This window comes from Apis florea, unplaced genomic scaffold (genome assembly GCF_048593485.1).
Source record: "Apis florea isolate Af1SG1 unplaced genomic scaffold, ASM4859348v1 contig_1615_pilon, whole genome shotgun sequence".
Lineage (NCBI taxonomy): Eukaryota > Metazoa > Arthropoda > Insecta > Hymenoptera > Apidae > Apis > Apis florea.
This window is the reverse complement of record NW_028256416.1, coordinates 4,345,416-4,366,590: the sequence shown is the minus strand read 5'-3', so window position 1 is coordinate 4,366,590 and position 21,175 is coordinate 4,345,416. Positions and strand designations below refer to the sequence as shown.

The 21,175-nt window shown below is 22.0% G+C and overlaps 4 protein-coding genes across 8 annotated transcripts; 3 read left to right on the top strand and 1 right to left on the bottom strand.

Moving 5' to 3' along the window:
- Positions 1 to 313: 313 nt before the first annotated feature.
- Positions 314 to 7,062, top strand: Glyp (glycogen phosphorylase). The gene is made up of 11 exons (XM_012492810.3): positions 314 to 954; positions 3,796 to 3,897; positions 3,987 to 4,301; positions 4,374 to 4,485; positions 4,564 to 4,723; positions 4,905 to 5,375; positions 5,476 to 5,590; positions 5,658 to 5,840; positions 5,908 to 6,255; positions 6,330 to 6,659; positions 6,784 to 7,062. Exons 1-11 carry the CDS (start codon positions 712 to 714, stop codon positions 6,937 to 6,939), a joined length of 2,535 nt encoding a protein of 844 aa, XP_012348264.3. The 5' UTR covers positions 314 to 711; the 3' UTR covers positions 6,940 to 7,062.
- Positions 7,063 to 7,531: 469 nt separating this feature from the next.
- LOC100866132 (galectin-8) lies at positions 7,532 to 10,921 on the top strand. 4 transcript variants are annotated; one of them, XM_012492573.3, is made up of 8 exons: positions 7,829 to 7,989; positions 8,848 to 8,973; positions 9,427 to 9,512; positions 9,637 to 9,841; positions 9,915 to 10,112; positions 10,185 to 10,273; positions 10,368 to 10,562; positions 10,701 to 10,921. In XM_012492573.3, the coding sequence occupies exons 2-8, from the start codon at positions 8,935 to 8,937 to the stop codon at positions 10,849 to 10,851; spliced, it is 963 nt and encodes a 320-aa protein (XP_012348027.1). In that variant the 5' UTR covers positions 7,829 to 7,989; positions 8,848 to 8,934; the 3' UTR covers positions 10,852 to 10,921. The 4 variants fall into 4 exon arrangements, with proteins under 4 accessions (XP_003690484.2, XP_086773371.1, XP_012348027.1 ...); XM_086917241.1 differs by having other exon boundaries at positions 7,980 to 8,345; XM_003690436.4 differs by lacking the exon at positions 8,848 to 8,973 and having other exon boundaries at positions 7,532 to 7,989.
- A 1,205-nt stretch (positions 10,922 to 12,126) lies between these two features.
- Positions 12,127 to 14,891, top strand: eco (Establishment of cohesion). 2 transcript variants are annotated; one of them, XM_086916912.1, is made up of 6 exons: positions 12,127 to 12,197; positions 12,720 to 13,746; positions 13,813 to 14,032; positions 14,103 to 14,276; positions 14,346 to 14,551; positions 14,649 to 14,891. In XM_086916912.1, the coding sequence occupies exons 2-6, from the start codon at positions 12,761 to 12,763 to the stop codon at positions 14,770 to 14,772; spliced, it is 1,710 nt and encodes a 569-aa protein (XP_086773038.1). In that variant the 5' UTR covers positions 12,127 to 12,197; positions 12,720 to 12,760; the 3' UTR covers positions 14,773 to 14,891. The 2 variants fall into 2 exon arrangements, with proteins under 2 accessions (XP_086773038.1, XP_012348003.3); XM_012492549.3 differs by having other exon boundaries at positions 12,169 to 12,325.
- Positions 14,892 to 15,184: 293 nt separating this feature from the next.
- On the bottom strand, positions 15,185 to 19,143 carry LOC100866014 (putative ATP-dependent RNA helicase DDX43). The gene is made up of 11 exons (XM_012492536.3): positions 18,805 to 19,143; positions 18,434 to 18,659; positions 17,772 to 17,993; positions 17,465 to 17,683; positions 17,248 to 17,374; positions 17,000 to 17,165; positions 16,642 to 16,884; positions 16,386 to 16,533; positions 16,055 to 16,296; positions 15,810 to 15,972; positions 15,185 to 15,724 (listed from the first exon to the last, which is right to left on the bottom strand). Exons 2-11 carry the CDS (start codon positions 18,656 to 18,658, stop codon positions 15,593 to 15,595), a joined length of 1,887 nt encoding a protein of 628 aa, XP_012347990.1. The 5' UTR covers position 18,659; positions 18,805 to 19,143; the 3' UTR covers positions 15,185 to 15,592.
- Positions 19,144 to 21,175: the final 2,032 nt, after the last annotated feature.

Here is a 21,175-nt window from a genome sequence, read left to right as displayed (position 1 = left end):
TTAAAACAAATTGAAATATTTTTATTTAAAATAGTTCTTATCTATCTTATTTAAAATATCAAATATATATAATAAATTATAATTTAAAAGAAAAATAGAATACTTATATTAAAATTATATATATACACCATACATTATTAATTAGATTAATTAACAATGATAATATAATTAATGATAATGAAGAGGTAAACCAATATCAAAAAAATCATCATAGATGGCGGAAAAGTATTTAAATTTTCAAAACCCGATCGGTATAATCGTTACAGATCACGTGACAGATAAGACTTTTAATGCGCCTGCGTGACCTTCATACAAGGTGACCGCTTCGAAGATTGCCAGAGATAGGCATGTTATTCGTCTCTGGATAGCACAAACGTGTGGATCTTCGGAGCACCGGTATTTGTGCATGTGTAGTGAAAACCGGTCATTGTGTCTGACAATTTTCAGAATTAACAATAAAAATTACATTATATATAGAATATTACTATCTGTGAATGAATAATTTAATTCAAAATATACAATTACGAATTTAATATAGGAATTTTTACAAATAAAAGAAAAATCCATAAAAACAATAGAAATTTGAATTAAATTTAAAGTGTTAGAATTGTTGATTTTGTGTAACAGAAGCAAAATAATAAAAATTGAAAAGAAAATAGTTTTATATTGATAAACATTATATTTTAAGAAAAAAAAAATAATTAAAGAGAAATGTCAGCCTCAGTAACAGATCAAGAAAAAAGAAAACAGATATCCGTTCGCGGGATTGTTGATGTGGAAAATGTAGGAAATTTCAAGAAAACTTTCAATAGACATCTTCATTACACCCTTGTGAAGGATCGTAATGTGGCTACGAGCAGAGATTATTTCTTCGCCTTGGCACACAGCGTCAAGGACAATTTAGTTTCTAGATGGATACGCACTCAGCAATACTATTACGAGAAAGATCCAAAAGTATGCCATTATATTTTTATCTACCTATGTATTTAATTTATATATTATATGAAATATTTTGTGCATGTAAATTATGATTATAATAATTAATAATGTCATTTTTTTCATATAATTTATTTAATGATTGCCGGTAAGTATAATTTTCATACTTACCTTATATTCATTGCAATTGTTTATTTATTTTAAATTATTTATTTATGTGTAATATTTGAAGAATTAGTGAATGAAGTTTTATTTTGCATTTTAATATAATTCACTTGCTAAATTATCTTTTTTTAAATATTTTTTAATTATTCTATAGTTTATTGTTTTTTTCTCATATTGTTTAAGTTAATTATATTTAAACAATTGATAATTTCAAAATAAAAGTGCAAAAGTAGATCGAAAAATAGAAATTTCCACTTATTATCAATTAATTTAAATAAATTATATTATGATTATATTTATCAATGAAAACTTATCTTTAAACTATTGTGAAGTAAAACATTATATGATATTAAAACAAACAAAAAATAAATATTTGATTTAATAATAAAAATATATTTCATTATTAGATAATGAAGTTTTTAAGCAAAGTAAAATTCCTAATTTTCAATAAAATTTTCAAATTTTTGTTAATATAATGATCAGTACATTTATATGCATACTATTTATACTTATAGAAGCACTATATTGCAATGAACCTTCAAAATATAAGATGCAACATGTTGTTGTATCTATTTTCGGTTGGCCTTATAATCGCTTCATCTTGAGGTCTCAAGCCAAACAATTTTCATTCTTTTCGAAGCAATGTCAAGATAAAACCATCCAGTTTTTGAAAGTATTCCAATTATATCTATAGATTATCAATAATAATTTACAAATTTATGATTATTTCATATATACATCGTGTATATATTGTTTATTATTATTAATTATTTTTTTTTAATATTATAATATAATTTAATTTAATATAATTAAACTCATATTAATTATCTAAATTTATCAAAAACAATTATTTTTTATCAATAAACAAATTAAATAAAATATTATAATCATTGGATAATTTTTATAATTATCTGATCAAATATAAATTTTTTTGAAAATATTATTATAAAAAATCATATTTTTCATATATTTAAAAGATTACAATCTAAAAATGCAAAGAAAAAAAGAAAGAATACGAAGATAAATTTGAAAAATAACAAAAAAAAAAAGATGGAAGAATAGGAAATACATCATCTTATAAAACTAAATTATAAATTACTAAATAATAAAACTTGAATTTTTATTATTTATTTATTTAAAAAGAAGAAAATCATAGAATAAAGTAGAATATATAAGACGGAAAAAACATAGTCTTTAAGTAATAATAACTAAGAGAAAAAAAATAAAGTTAAAATTGGGAAAAAGTAATATAATATATTCAAAAGTAATAAATATATTCTTATAGAAATGTTGAAGAAAAAAAAAATTCGATGCAAAGAAAACGAGAAATATAGTTACAGGCCAAAAAAACAGAACTATAATCCAAATATAGGAGTAGGCGAACAAAAATAAAATAAGTATAGTATAGACAAATATGAGAATGCTATTATGATTGCTATACAAAAATTTTGATTAAAAATTACAAATTAATATCATAATAGCATCTATATATATAAAATAAAAATATATAAACATATTATTACATAAGTAATTTGTAATTATACATATAATTAAAAGGAATAAAGAGAAATTGAACATGAAAAGTATCACAAATAACATTTTCTTATGAAGACATTTATAACACTAAATTACAGAAATTGAACAATATAGATCACGTGATACGACTATTAAAGTTTGAGATGTCATGTTTAATCTATCTACGATTTATATTTGGACATAGTCCCGTTATTATGCAAAAGTTTTAAGAATGCCTATCTAAACTGTTTTATAAATTATTTTAAAAATTTATATATACAATCGTGTTTGAATAATTGATCTTAAAAGATGAATCAAATTTTATTAAATAAAACAAATATTATAAAATAATAAAACAGTATTATATTTTACATGTAAAATATTTTAATTTCTTTCGACAAAATGAATAAAAAATATAATAATATTGCTATAAAAAAAATATCATTTTCATAATTCTTTATACATGTATAAAATGAATCGATAAATGTTTGCTTTATTATCTTTTCCAAGATAATTTTTTATAATTTTTGTTTATTTTTTTTATGCAAATATTTGTTCAAATTTTATGAGGAAATGATATTATAGTTTTTTTTTTAGAATTAATATCAATCATTTTAGCTATAAATATTATTTATATTTTATTATTATTATTTTTATTATTATTTATATTATTATTTTTCTTATTATTTATATGATATTAGATTCTTAAACACATGAAATAAATAAAATTTTAGAGTAATCGTTGACCGCAATAAAGATCAATTTCAACTAGGCATTATCTTTCATTTCCTTCTCATTTCAAAATGTCCTCAATTTGTTTTTATTTGTGTCAATGGATTATCAATCATTCCAATCATTAATTAATTTCATAATAAATATACAGAAGATAGAATAAAATTGAATTTAGATCATTGTTGAAATCGATCGCTTTTTTATTGCCTTTCGAATCAGAGTTTTCTGTATTTCTTTAAAAAAATATTTGATATATTTTTATATATAAGGAATACAATTTTTTCTCTCAATTATAATTGAATAAATAGAAATATTTATAACTTTATTTTTAAATAGATTATCTTTAATTTTTTTAAATTTTATTATATAATTAAAAATTTCCAAAATATTATTATTATTTTTCTCTTGTCTATAATATATCTTTAGTTTGTTTTTTTTTCTGTTTAGAGAGTTTATTATCTATCTCTGGAATATTACATGGGAAGAACTCTTCAAAACACTATGATTAATTTGGGTATTCAAGGTGCTTGTGATGAAGCTATGTATCAGGTTTGTTTCAAATAAAATTTATTAAAATTATTAAAATTAATTACTAATAAAAAATTTAAGGAAAATTATATAAAAATTAATTATTATAGATGGGTTTGGATATAGAAGAGCTTGAAGAACTTGAAGAGGATGCTGGCTTAGGAAATGGAGGTTTAGGAAGATTGGCAGCTTGTTTCTTAGATAGCATGGCTACTCTTGGTCTAGCTTCTTATGGTTATGGTATTCGATATGAATATGGTATATTTGCACAAAAAATAAAAAATGGAGAACAAGTAGAAGAACCAGATGATTGGTTGCGTTATGGAAATCCATGGGAAAAAGCAAGACCAGAATTTATGCTTCCAGTAAACTTCTATGGACAGGTGATTGATACTCCTGAAGGAAAGAAGTGGATCAATACGCAAGTCAGTACAAATAAAATAAGCTAGTTAAATGGTTTAAAGTTATTAATAAAATAAAAATGTACATTTGATCAGGTTGTATTTGCAATGCCATATGATAACCCAGTTCCTGGATACAAAAATAATGTTGTCAATACTCTCAGATTGTGGTCTGCTAAATCTCCTGTAGAATTTAATTTGAAATTCTGTAAGCAATTTTTTTTATCATATTTTATATTTTACAAATTAAAATTGATTATATGAAAACAAATTATTCTTCTTTTAGTTAATGATGGTGATTATATTCAAGCTGTAATAGATCGCAATTTGGCGGAAAATATCTCTAGAGTATTATACCCTAATGATAATTTTTTTGAAGGCAAAGAATTACGTCTAAAACAAGAATATTTTATGGTAGCAGCAACTCTTCAAGATATTATACGAAGGTTACCATAAATTAATTTTATTATTGATACAATATATATAAAATATATCTATATAAAATATTTTATAATATTTTTATTAATAAATATATTTTATCAACAAATTATATTTAATATAATTTTTAATATATTTAATATAATATTTAATTTCGATATTTAATAATTTTTAACATCTTATTTACAGGTATAAAGCCAGCAAATTTGGTTCAAGAGAACATCATAGAACAGACTTTGACATGTTTCCTGATAAAGTGGGTATTCAGTTAAATGATACCCATCCTTCGTTGGCCATTCCAGAACTTATGAGAATTCTTATCGATGTTGAAGGATTACCTTGGGAAAAAGCTTGGGATATCACAACGAGAACATGCGCTTATACTAATCATACTGTTCTTCCAGAAGCTTTAGAAAGATGGCCAACAAGCATGTTAGAAAGCATTCTGCCGAGACATTTACAGATTATTTATCATATTAATTTCCTTCATTTACAAGACGTTTCTGCTAAATATCCAGGAGACGTAGATCGTCTTCGACGTATGTCTTTGATCGAGGAAGAGGGTGAAAAAAGGGTTAATATGGCGCATCTTTCGATTGTTGGTAGTCATGCTATTAATGGAGTCGCCGCATTACATTCGGAAATCTTGAAACAAAGTGTGTAGGTATTTTTGAGCATTTTAAATTTTTATTAATTTGATTTTTTTAATAAATTATATTTTTGATAGATTAGAATAGATTTCATTTTATTTTTATTTTAGATTTAAAGACTTTTATGAACTAACGCCTGAAAAATTTCAAAATAAAACTAATGGTATTACACCAAGAAGATGGTTGCTTCTGTGCAATCCAAATCTCTCAGATATTATTGAAGAAGTAGGTTATAATTATAATTATTCATAATTTTTCATTTCAATTTCAATTATTATTTATTATTCTTTAGAAAATTGGCAGTGATTGGACAGTACATCTAGAACAACTTTCTCAATTAAAACAATGGGCCAAAGATCCGGTTTTCCAGCGTAGTGTTATGAAAGTGAAACAAGAGAATAAATTAAAATTAACGCAAATGCTTGAGAAAGATTATGGAGTTAAAGTCAATCCTGCTTCCATCTTTGATATTCAAGTAATCACATTAAATTAATCTTTTTTATGTACAAATTTAATCTAAAATGTATGCTTTCACAAAATAGGTGAAACGAATACATGAATACAAAAGACAGCTTCTGAATTGTTTACACGTAATCACGTTATACAATAGAATAAAAAAAGATCCAACTGCGTTATTCGTTCCTCGAACGGTGATGATTGGAGGAAAAGCTGCGCCTGGTTATCATTTAGCCAAAAAAATTATCAAATTAATTTGTAGTGTAGGAAATGTCATAAATAACGATCCTATTGTTGGTGATAAATTAAAATTCATTTTTCTTGAAAATTATCGAGTTACATTAGCGGAAAAAATAATTCCAGCAGCAGATTTGAGTGAACAAATTTCTACTGCAGGTACTGAAGCTTCCGGTACAGGAAATATGAAGTTTATGGTAAGTATATTTTATGATATATAAAATTATGTATTTTATATGCAATTTATAATTTATATTTTACATTCGTTTAGTTAAACGGAGCTTTGACAATTGGTACCTTAGATGGTGCTAATGTAGAAATGGCCGAAGAAATGGGTAATGAAAATATATTCATTTTTGGTATGACTGTTGATGAAGTAGAAGATTTAAAAAAAAAAGGATACAATGCTTATGATTATTATAATAGAATACCAGAATTAAAACAATGTGTCGATCAAATTCAGAGTGGCTTTTTCAGCCCCAATAATCCAGATGAATTTAAAGATATTACTAATGTTTTATTAAACTGGGATAGGTTTTATTTATTTGCCGATTATGAAAGCTATATAAAAATGCAAGATCATGTCAGTAAAGTTTACCAGGTATGTCAATATATAAAAATATTTATATATTTACATAAAATCTATAAAAAAACATGTAGTTTTTTTCAGAATAATGTTTATATTTTTTGATTATTGTATTTCATATTTTAATTGATTGTTTCAGGACGAAAGTAAATGGATTGAAATGGCAATTAATAATATAGCTTCTTCAGGAAAATTTTCATCGGATCGAACTATTGCAGAATATGCTCGTGAAATTTGGGGCGTTGAGCCATCTTGGCAACGACTTCCAGCACCTCATGAACCACGAGATATTTAATTCATGATTTTTTATTATGTATATTATATAATAGTTTTTTTTTTATTTTATTTTAGTGAATATCTTCTATAAACGAGCATAATTTTACATCAAAATCAATAAAATAAGAATATTAATTTAAAATTTTATTAAAATGACTTAGAATTTCTTAAAAATTTAATTCATTATTTATTTATTTATTACTTCTGCATTGAGTGAAATATAGAATCAAATAACATATTGTAAATTATTTACAGTAAACATATACTGCCTTAATTTTTCAAAAATTTGTATTAACAATTACCGACTGATAATTTAAAGCAAAATTAATATAAAAAAGTAATTTATTGTATTTTTAAATTACTAAAGATAAATATCAATTATGAATATACATATATGTCTTTTTAAAAAAAAGAAAATATATTTCTGATAGAACAATCTAGTCGAAAAAAAGTCATAGTAGCAATGAAATAATTTTACTAATATTTTTCTATTGTAAATAAAATAAAAATAAAAAATAATAATGAATTTATGGATTGTTGAAACAAAAAAAAAGAGTTAAAGAAAAAATACATATCTATACATTTACAATAAAAATTTAATAAAATTTTTTAGTATTAATATTATATTTATTTTCAAGTTTTGAAAGAATATTATATTTAAAAAAAAAAATAATTCTAATATATTATATATATATAATATATTATAAATATTATTTTTAAATTTTTTTTTTATTTTTTAAAAATAATTATATTCTAAGAAAAATTAATATTAAAAAAACTTTAAACTTCATCCAAATAAATCGAAATTTTTTAATAATAAAAATAAATTATTTTTTTAAATAAAATCGCTTTTTATCGAATGAAATATATATTTATAAATAGAACAACAAAGTGATTAAGATATCGCTATTACACTAGAAGTGCGGCTTAAAACGAGACGATGTTTCAATAAATCATCCTTGAAACTTATTAAAGGAATATGTCTGTACATCAAGTTGAAATTTTCGTACAAACAAAAGAAAATGCTCTTCGTGAATTTTCATTTGTCGATGAAGAAACAGTACCATTAGTGAGTATCGATCGACAATATAATTGAGTCATAGATAATAAAAATCTAGATTTACCAATTGAATAAAATATACATATCTTACCTATTCTTTCAAAAGAATAGGTTATAAAATTAAATTCAATAATGGAAGAAGTTAATTATGTAATATATAGAGAAATAATTGAAGTTTTAATCAAGCCAAATTTACATTGCTTTAAACAATATAATTAATTCTGACCAATTTAATGTTCATCAATTAACAAAACAAATATCTGCTTTATATTATTTCATATAAAATAGATTTCCATCAGTTCTATTTATTAATTTGAGTTATAAATAGCTTGTGATGAATTATATTACATTATATATTCAATTAGGTAAATATAATAAATGTATTGTGAATATATTATTTTTTTTTTGTAATTATTTTTAAATATTAAAACATTGATAATATAAAAAAAAGATTGAATTTTTATTTATAACCTATTTATTATAGATATGTATGATATTTAAATATAAAATATTTTGAATTCGTTACATTACAAATATTTAAAATATTTTATTTTTTAAATTTAGATATTTATAAATATTATAATAAATAATTACACTGAGAAAAAATTATTAATTGAGATATTCTATAAAATTGATTAATAACTATAATTATATTGATTATGCTAATTTTAAATTATAAGTTTAAAATACATAAGTATCTATTAATTTTTTTTTTTATTTTAATTTTTAATTTAAAACTTAGTTTATCTAAATCTTATAAAAATTATATTCTTTATATTAAAAATTATGAAATAAATATGGCTTTAGATTAGATATTAACATATGATAATAAAACGTTTTTTTAATTCTATCCTTTTCTTCGTTTAGATTTAAATAATTGTGAATACTTATCTTGTATTAAGAAAATGAAGATGAATACTTACACAAATAGTAAAATAACCCTGATGGCGACTAATGTCGAAGATTCGTATCCGGACTCTGACTAGTTTATATGTATTGTTTTACAAGCAGTTATATTATCACATTTCTATCCTTTTTCTAATTTTTCTTTTATCTATGATCTAAATATCTTTAATAAAAAAAAATTATTTTATTAATAATATCATATTTCATTGATCGTCATTCTCAGAATAAATAATTATATAATGATATAATAGGGTAAATAATTATATAAATGATTGAATAATATTAGATTAATGATTTTCCGTAATGCAATAAAAATTCGTTAAAAACACTTAAAATGAATGCAGTTTATTATTTTTAAAATCTTATCTCTATACTTTGGTGATTGCGCATCATAAAACATTAATTAATATAATTTATATTTATTCTGATATAGAATATTTTAACAATATAATTTTCATGATAAATTTATTTTATTTTAATAGTAAATTTTTTTATATAATATATTTTTCTAACTAAATATATGCACGCATTATATTCTAGAATGCTTCAAAACCTGTTCCATTACAACCTCTGAAACCAACATCAGCTATCGTGATTACAGGATATATTCCTCCTGATGCTTTGAGGTGATATCTTAGCGTAAGAAAAATCTTATAATAGAAATTTTTATAAATTTTAATAATCATATATATAAAGAAATCAAAATATATATTTGTTGAATATATTATAGATTGTTAAATATTCTTATAGATTTTCAGTTAATTTATTATGCAAAAATGCTGAAAATATTGCATTGCATTTTAATGCACGATTAGACAGAGGTTATGTGGTTCGAAATTCAAAATTTAAGGGTTGTTGGGAAGAGGAAGAGACTTGTTCTCCAGCAGGACATATTACTTTTCGGCGCAATTCCTATGTGCATGTTTTAATTTTTTGCACTGCTAATGAATATCAAGTAAGAATTAAAGATTGATTGCTATAATTATAAATTTTATAGTAGCAATATTTTTTAACATTAATTTTATTAGATTGCAGTAAATGGAGAACATTTTTGTTCTTTTGCATATAGAATGCCTCTTGAAGATGTAATAAATTTAGAAATTAATGGATCATTAGAAGATGTTAAATTTAGACAATTGGAATTATTCATTTATCCCGATCCAAAATTATGTAGACCAAATAACATTTTAACTTTAAAAATTGATCAACCACTCGTCGATTTTCTTGTAGGTTTTTTTTTTTAATTACTATTTTATATTTGTTTTTATCAATTGAAATTACTAAATAATTATATATAGGATGTTCCAATCACAGTAGACATTGAAAATGAATTTAAAATAGGAACCAGGCTTTTCATTGCAGGAAGATTAAAACTTCTTCCACATTCGTGAGTTCTTATGATTTTTTAGGATTAAAGAAATTTTAAACAAGAAACAAGAAATAATTAATTTTTATATATTTTTTTATATATTTGATTATAGATTTTATATAAATCTACAAAAAGGAAAAGCAATTTATCCACATCCAATAATTGCATTACATTTAAATCCTCGTTTTTTATATGGTAGCAGTGTACCTTATGTTGTAATGAATTTCTGGAAAAATGGATCTTGGGGATATGAAGAAAGACACTCAGGTCATTTGTCATGGATGCCTGGTCGTGATTTTCTTCTGACGTAGGTTAAAAAAAATATTACAAAAAATTTTAATCAAACAAATATAATTAAAGATATTATTAATTAATTTTTAATTGTTTCTTAAACAATTTTTTTTTGTTCTATTTTTAATTTACATTTTTATTGTTTCTTTTGTAGAATTCGATGTGAATTCGAAGCATATACGATATGGTTAGGAAACAAAATGATTGGTGAATTCAAACACAGATTACAACCATCCATCATTGATACTCTTAAAATATCTGGAGATATCGTACTTCACGAACTAGCTATAACGTATTCAAATTAAACAAATTTTTGGTTTGAAAAGTTTTAATTATTTGTTATGCATTATAAATATATAACTTTTTTTTATCCTATTTATCTTTTCCGCTATTTATGAACATAAACTTTTTGGAACAATATTTCATTATTGATTAAGATTCATTTATATTATTGACAGATCGAATATGATTCTTAGTTCAAATTCTAATTGCACAATCGAAATACAAGTTGATAACGTTTTATCATTATTTCATTTTTTTTATTTTGAGTAGTAAAAAATCTGGACGAAGATTGAATTTAGTTTAAAGAATTGTTACCAAAGATACTTGAAAAAATTACATAAAAAACTCGTCCATGCTTGCTATGATTGTCAATTTTTTCAAATAATGATTCGTGTTTTGATTGTACAACCACTTGTTGATATATAAATAGATAATATATTCATAGGATATTTTTAGAACAAATCAAATATAAAAATCAAAACGAAAAAATTAATACATAAAAATGTTCCTTATTTATTAAGTTTGTATTAAATGAAGCGAAATGGAGATAGAGTAAAAGTTCTATCTGTCATTTTATTTTATTTTTGCCTCATTAATGCAAATTCTAAATTGATTATAATTTAATAAATTCAATCGATACTTTCGTGTATCAATTTTTACACTTACTTGACTCTATTCTTCAAAATTGACCCACAAATACATTTTATGTACAATAAAATATATCTTGTAGATAATAGTAGATTAATATATATTTGTTAAAATTTTAAATATAATTTATATTGTACTTTGCAAAAATCAATATTTCTCAAATATTATGTTTATCATTTTTTTTTTTTGAAAAATGTAATGTAATATAATAAAAAAAAATAATATAAATTATAAGATTTTACATTAATATATTAATTTTTGACATGTAATAAAGGAAATAAAGGAAAACTATTCTAAAAATTTATATATAATACTCATAATCAAAATTTAAGTAATATATATAATAAATATTATAATTTTATTTATTCATTAAAATAAATATTTTTAGAATACTGTATTTTAAAAATTAGTTAAAATTATAAAATATATTTAAATATCTGTATATTATGTAGTATTGAAATAATTTGTAAAATAATTTATTAAAATAATTATTTTCATATTGATTTATTTATTTATTTTTTATATCTATACCAAAATTTAAAAATTAACTTATAAAATATATTGTAATGTTTTTAAATATATATATATATATATATATATATATATATATATATATATAATGAATTTTACATTCATCTTGATCCTTTACATTTTTTACATAGTGTTTCCAATCACTTTACATGTATAGTTTCAGGTAAAAGTAAAAAAGCGCGAAAGCAAGGTAAAGTAAAGAATCAGAAAGTTTTTAGCGATTTTGAATTATCAGTTGTTTTATGAATGTGTTATATTGTTTTATAATAAATTTTATTATTATTTATAGTTATTATAGAAAAATAAAGAAATCTAATGGTAACAAACATTTAATTAACTATTGAAAAATTAAAAAGAAAAAAATATAAATAGGAAGAAATATTTTTATATCTATTATTTTTAATATCGAGTGTTTCTTTATGCTTCTTTAGGTTATTTTATTTGTTCAATGTATTCTTCAAAATATATTTTATTCGATATTATTAATAATAAATATAAAAAATATATTGATGTTATATTATTTTATGTATAATATCAATTTAAAAATATTATGTTTTTTATAATTTTTTTTCATTATAATTATAATATTTTTAATTCTAAAATCAAAACGATTTTATTCATTTAATAATTTAAATAATAAATCAAAATAAAATTGGAAAATTTTTTTTCATTTTAATGATTTTAATAAATTTTTGTCTTTTTTAATCAATAGAATCTTTATCAAAAACAACTGTAGCCCGAAAAAAGGAAAAGATGTCAAAGAGATGTGCTTTGGATAAATTGGAAAATACGCCTACAAAATTGTTAAAAACTGATACAAATCATTTGATGTCAAAAGTTAGAACAGCTTTATTTCAAGATAAAAATTGTGAATCAAAATTGAAAAATGTAACATTGAGTACTAAAAATTTTTATAATTACTCTGAGACAAAAATTTATAAGATCAGTCCTGAAATACCAAAAGAAAAACGTCAAGAATATCACATAAGACGTGTGCCTTATCATAGAAAATATATTAAAAGACATTCCATAGGAGGTATCAATGCTGGTGTATCACATGGTATCAAAAAACCAAAACCAAAAACAAATTTAATTAGTACAAAATGTAATAATAACATAGAGATGATTAATGATATATCAAACAATGTACAAAAAAATTTATCACAAAAAATTAAAATTCCAGAATCAGAAATAGTAACTAATACATCACCAGAAATTGATCTTAATAAACGCTTTTTTAAAATTAAAAAATCATCAAAGAAAAGTTCTTCAGCTATAGTAACTATAAGTAATAATGTAAAATTAAAAATTGAATCAAATGGTAAAATGGTATTAAATCAAAAGAATGAAAATCAATCTCATAAACGGCAAAAACTTGTAGACATTTCTTTTGATGCAACTGATTTATCAGTAGATGAACCAGAAACTACAATAGAAAAAGATAAAGTAGCTAATATATTAAAAATTTTAGAAAATGATTGGGCTGATGATGATTATGATACTATGGAAGTATTAACTAATGAAAGGCTTGAACGTGTCTCACCATTAAAATCAGTATTAAATAATGTCACAATGTCACCAGCAAGTGAACTAAGTAATATGACATCAACTATAAGTATCAAAGATATTAGTATACCAACAGTTCTGAAGAATATTCCTTTAGATAATAATGAAAATACATCAGAACAAAAATATTATCCATTATTTAATAAGGGATATTCTACTAATAAAGAATTTAAGTAAGCAAAGTATTTAAAATATTTAATTAATTTCTAAATCATTTCTTATAATTGTATCAATTTTAGTGAAATTAATAAAAAATTAAATAATGGAAAAGAAAACACAAATTGGCAATTATCTATGAAATTAAATGGTTGTGATAATCAATATCAACTGGATGTTGGGCAAAAAAATTTTGGAGCAACTCAATGTATAGAATGTGGCATTGTATATCAAATAGGAGATCCAGAAGATGAAAATGCTCATTTAAACTGTCATAATAATAGAAAAAGTTTAAAATTTCCGGTATGCATAAATTGTATATACATAACTCATTTAAATAATATTTTGGACATTTTATGTCTTGAAAATTCAGGGTTGGAAAACGGAACGTGTAATTATAGAAGATCCTCTTACATCAAGTCGAATAATCTTAATAGAACCAGGTGATTCAAAATTATGTTGGAAGAAAGTGAATGAAGTTTTAGTATATGTAGACAGAGATTTAGGATTAGGTGACACAAAATTATCAGATTATGAACAAAAAAAAGTAATAAAAAAAAATACAAAATAAAGTAATTTTATAAAAATAAAATTTTTAATATAATTAATTATTTAGGTTTACTTATATATAAGAGATAAAGTCATTATAGGAGTGCTAGTCGCAGAACATATAACAACTGCATATCGCATGATACCTGAATTATTAGAATTAGATTGTTGCACAGCAGAAAGTAGTCCTGCAAAGTGTGGTATAAATGTTGTATGGACGGATTTAAGTCATCGTAAACAAGGTATAGCTACTAAAATGGTTGATATATTAAGGTAAATATCTATATTATTTAAAAATAATTTAGAAATTATTTTTATAATTATTTATTAAAATATATATTAAAATTAATAATTTTTTTAATTATTTCAGAGCTAATTTTTATTTCGGTTATGTTATGTCTATAGATGATATAGCATTTTCAATTCCAACTCCAAGTGGAAAAATATTTGCTGAAAAATATACCAAAACACGAAATTTCAAAGTATATAGTTAAAATTTGATAATAAAAAAATTCAAAATTTATAATAATAGTACAATAGCTAAATTTGTAATAATTTGTGTACAAAATATACTGTGCAAATTATTATCAATACATTTTATATTTACAGAGGACTTATTTTTTCTTATTGTTTTATTTAATTTACGTTCATTAAATAATTTAAAATTTTTATTGTTCATTTGAAAATTTATTTAAATTTTATTTATTTTAATATTTTATTACTATGAAAATTCAAATATTTTATTTCAATGCATAATTTATTATTTTTATAGTACAAATACAAATAAAAAAGATTAGTTTATTAATTTTAATACTTTATGTATTTTTATTTTGTATGCATTTCTTTTTAAATATTTTATTACGTCGAATGTTTGTAAGAAAAGAAAATAAAAAATAATATCACATATAGTCTTTATATAAGTTATATTTTTATTCAGTTTATATCCAAAATATAAACAATTAACGATAACGATTCTTATAAAACTACTTAAAAATTACTTAGAAAATAATAATTAATGAATTCTAATTGAATACATTTACTATATAAAAAATAAAATATAAAAAGGAAAAAATATTAATTTTACTTATGGTACAGAATAATTCTTTATCGAATACGATTAATATAACATTATAGTGTTATCAAAGGCAAGTACTTTTTTTCGATATTACACTACAATATTATAATAATAGTAAGGATTAATACTTTTGAGGAAAAGACTCGATTTATATATAAATGTATGAAAAATAGTTTTTATGATAATGATTAATTTAAGAATTGTCAGAAACATATACTTATAAATAATATAAATAGGAACTACCATCTTCTATTTCTTGATGAACGGTTATAATCATATTTATCTACTCGTTCAAAATGTTTATCATTCGCTCGCTTTCCTTTCCATGCTTTATGGCGCTCAGCCATTTGATATAACTCCTCAGGTACTTCCTGTATAAATAAAAAAATATATATATAAGTATATACACATATAAAAGTTGAATCAATATAAGTACATAAATATATTAGAACATACTTGGTTTGCTTCTTCTAAAATATTAATTAGATCCTTTGCATGTGTCCAATCTTTTCTAGTCATGAAGGTGATACTTTCCCCGCTACGACCTGCACGACCGGTACGACCAACTCGATGAACGTATTCTTCTATATCTCTCGGAAAGTCATAATTTAATACATGTCTAAAATAAATTTATTTATTAGAATTTAAGTTTGATTAAAATTCTAAAATATATAAAATTACGTAATGTACATAATACATACGTAATGTCTTCGATATCAATCCCTCTACTGGCAACATCTGTGGCTAATAAAATTTGTACTTCACCAGTTTTCAGATCTTCTAATGCTTGTTCACGATCTGATTGTTCTCTTCCTCCATGTATGCTTTGGCAATTAACACTTTGTAAAGCTAAATCACTTGCTACATCATCAACTTTAGTTTTTTTCCCAAAAAATATGATAACTTTATCACTCGGAGACATTTTACGGAAAAATTCATACATCTGTTAAAACAAAAAAAGAATGTTACATACAATTTTATATTTTAAAACATTATTCAAGTTATTTTTCATTTGATAATGAAATTACATACCATGTCAGTTTTCTCTTCTTCGTCAACAATATAAATTTTTTGCATAACGGTATGCACTGTGGCTAAATCAAGAGATCCTACAAATACTTGAATTGGATGTTTCATATATGATTGAGCTAAACGTCTAACACCTTGAGGCCATGTCGCACTAAAATACAAACGTATTATTATTTAATATTGTTACATATACATATTATTTATGGTTATTATATAAATATTTTTTTAATTTTGTTTTAATTCAAAATTTTATGTTTACCTTGTCATTACTGTTTGCCTGTCGGGTCTAATGTCTAATAAAGTTTTTCTGATTTGAGGTTCAAATCCCATGTCGAGCATACGATCTGCTTCGTCTAATACCAAATATGTAATTGAGCTAATATTTAAGATTTTCGACTCTACAAGATCATTTAATCTCCCAGGTGTTGCTATAACAATTTCCACACCTTCGGTCACTACATTTACTTGTTTTTTGCGATTTCCACCTCCATATAAACATACTCTTTAATATATAATAATATATTTATAAAAACATTTTTAGATATATAATTTTAATAAATTTAAAATAAAAATATATTAATATAAATAGTATAATATAAATATATAATTTTACTTACGCTTTTATTCCATGATAGGAATATTTATTTACTTCTTTTTCAATTTGTAATGCTAATTCTCTAGTTGGTGCCATAATAAGGACATTTGGTCCTTTTCTTTCGACTCTAGGTATTTGTTGACCTTCAATATGAATTAATGCAGGAAGTAAAAATGCCAAAGTTTTTCCTGTATATTAAATTAAATATTATATTAATAAAATAATTTATTCTTTACAGATTAGACAATATTATATCATTTATTAATGTACCTGTGCCAGTTTGTGCTATTCCAATAAGATCTCTACCACTAAGAAGAATTGGCCATGCCTGTGATTGAATGGGACTTGGTTTAACAAATTTTTGTTTCCTAATTTCATCAAGTATTTCCGGATATATCTGTAATATTTATTTAAGTATTATATATATTTTTTATAAATATTCATTCAGATATATAGATTAATAATTTAGATCAATGGATGAATTTACCTCGAAAGCTTGCTCAAATGTTTCAATGGGATTGGGTATTTTTAAGAGCTCTGCATTATTTCCTTTTTCTTCAAACACATGTTTAACTTCTATATTGTTATTTGTTTTTCTAATATGAGCTACCTGTTCCTTCGTCATAGCTGTAACTGTTGGATGCTCCTTATAAAAGTTTTTAATGATTGGTGCAAATTTTGACCATTTTTCTTTTTGATATTCATCCTAAACAAAAATTTATATAAATTTAATAATATATAATAATATATAAATTTATTTTATATTATTATTTATTATTTCTTAATTAACTTACGCATTCTTTACTTGCTGCTGTCCAATCGAAATTGCGAAAGTCAATCTTTGGTTTGGTTTCATCTTGTTCTTTTTTCTCTAGAGAAAATAGAGGTTTTACTTCTTTTTGTTCTACAGGAACATCTTTTAAACTTTCTTCGATTAATAACTTAGCCTGCTTTTGTGCTTCTTTGGTCCCAATAATTGTAACTGCAGTAGTACTACTACCAGTTGATCTGTCAACCTATGATATAATTTTTTTATTATTATATAATGAATTAAATTTTGATTTTTTATAGTTTATTATTATAGATATATTTTTATATTTTTTTTATAGATATATTTTAATATATAGACTTCAAATAATTTAAAAGATAAAAATATAATTTTCATTTTTTATTTTAATGTATAATAATAGTAATATCAAATATCATTAGTACTATGTTGTACATTAAAATAAATAATAATTTAAATAATAATAATAATAAGATAAATAATAATAATTTAATTTAAATAATTTAATAAATATAATTCCTATTATTGAAAATACATGAAAAACTATATGAAAAATTAGATTATAATAAAATATTTTTTATTTAAATATTGTCTTATTATTTTAAAATATAATTTAATATCTTTATAAAAATAGAAAAATAAAATTTATAATATTTAATTAATACTTACATGAATCTTAGTTTTTGTTTTATCTTGTAATTCTCTTATGTTACTACCACTTTTTCCAATTAATTTCCCAATTTTTTCAGTATTAACTTGCATTATAAATTTTTGATTGGAGTTATTTGAAACAAAATTTGAATAATGTTCTTTTTTACCACTTCTATAATTTTTAAAATTATTTCCATTGCTATGTTTTGAATGAGTTTTTGTATAATTTTGTTGGAATTCCATTCTACAAATAACGCACATGCAAAATATATCTTTATTTGATCTTTAGAATTATATAAATTATGTAAAATTAAAAAATAAAATTAATTAAGAAAATTAAGATATATTGTAATGAAAACTATAATTGTATTTTTTAAAAGTTGTAATACCTTTATACACTACTGATTCTTGAAGATCAAAAATCTAAATCAACAACTTGTAAAAAACACTCGTGACGATTGAAATGGCGATTCTAACCACTACTAAATTATATAAACCACTAAACGTTCACAACTTCAACCGTTTTCGGGAAAAAAATCTTTTTGAAACAGACTGCTGGAGTTGGAAGCAGAGCTGTTTCTACTACTCTACTCTAGCTATTAACTAGCGTGGACAGAATTCGTCGGTTAATAAATATCCGTAGAAGAGTAAAAGAGTGGGGGAGTAATGTTATACCACGTGACTCAGTCGAGCGAATCATCGTCACTCGCATGTGCAACATTGCTCCCCCACTCTTCTATTTTTCAAATCCCTTTTGTATTTACCACATGCATGATTGAAAGAGTGGGAGAAAGTAGTAGTGGCAAAGCTTAGAAATGAAAGTAGGGAGAATAACGGGTGTTCCATTTGTATTGTATTATCAAGAAAGGGATGAAAAGGAGAAATAGAAAGGGATGGAAAAGAAGGAAGAAAAAAAAAAGGAAACAAGGGAAAAATCTTATTTACATTTAAATAATTTCTAACTCAATTTTTAATTAAATTTTGTAGATATTAAAAAAAAAATAGAAAATGTGTAGTAAATAACATTAAATAAATTGTAGTAATGTGTATATAACTTTATACGAGATTTTGTTTGATTAATTGTATAATTAATGAAATTGATGATACAATATTAAATAGCGATATTTATTATTATATCTGAATTTATAAATGTTTTTTAAATTTTGATTTATAAAAGTATTTTATTTAAAAAACTTATTTAAAATATTATTTATAATCTTTTATTAAAATTATATTTAGCAGATCAATTTGTTTATACTATTTATTTTATAATTCATATAGATTCCTCCGTGTTTGATATATTTTATCACATTTTTATTTATTTTAGTAGAAATATAAAAGTATTTTCTAAAGTATTTATATCTTTTTTTTAATATCTACAAAATTTAATTAATATTTTTAGTTAATGAGAAATTATTATATTTAAAAAAAATTATTATATTATTATATAGTTAAAAAAATTATTATATTATTATATTATATTATTTTATAATTATTATATTATATTATTATTTTATATGATCATTCTTTTATTAGAGGCATTAAAAGCAATAGTCGGGATTTAATTCACATTATGTTATACATAATGACATTAAATAATACCATGCGAATCATAGCTATTGCTTTCGAATAATGCCTCTTGCGACAGAATTATTTCATATATGAATTTTTTTATATTAATAATGCTAAACTTTTTTAAAAATAATAATGTTAATAAAATTTTTAATATTTCTATACACATTTGCATTTCACTTACTATTCCGTTTTCCTATTTTATAAAACTTTACTATATACAAAAGAATTATACCTGTTTTTATTACCCTTTATAAAAGATGAAAAAGAAGAAAACCATTAAATCTATTGAAATTTTCAAAGTATTATAGGAACAAAAGGGAAAGGAAAGACTTATTTAAACAATTTCTTCAACTACAGGCAATGAAAAATGCGTAAATAATATAAATTATAATAACGTGTATATAGCTTTACACAGACGAAGTTTTATTTGCGATTTTATGAATAACGAAATAGATAGTACAACATTAAGTAGCGGTATCTTTTAATATAAATATCTGAATTTATAAAAATCTCTTAAATTTTAAATTAAAATCTTTTGTTAAAAAATTTTGTTTAAACTTGTTTAAAGTATTATTTACAGCCTTTAATTAAAAATATGCATAGTAGTTCGACTTTTATACTGTTATACTCATTTATACTATTTATTTTATAATTGATATAAATTTTTTCATGATCGATATATTTTATCATGTGCTTATTTTGAAGTATTAAAAATACTTTCTAAAATATAATATTTGTATCTTTTTTTATATATTATTTTTTATAAATAAAATATATCTACAAAGTTTAATCAATGTGTTTAATTAATAGAAATAAAAATTCTATATTTTACATGATCATTCTTTTATTAAAGACTTTAAAAACAACAATCAGGATTTAATTCACATAATATTAAACATAGTGACATCAAATAATAATACTATCATGTTATTGCTTTCGAATAATGTCTCTTACGAGAGAATTATTTTGTATGAATTTTTTTATATTAATATCAAATTATTATTATTTTAAAAATAATAATGTTAATAAAATTTTTAATATTTCTATATACATTTGTCTTTCACTTACTTTTTCTATTTTATAAATGAACTTTATTTATATACAAAAAAATTATACCTGATTTTATTATCCTTTATAAATTATGAAGAAAATAAGAAGAAAACCATTAAATCTATTGAAATTTTC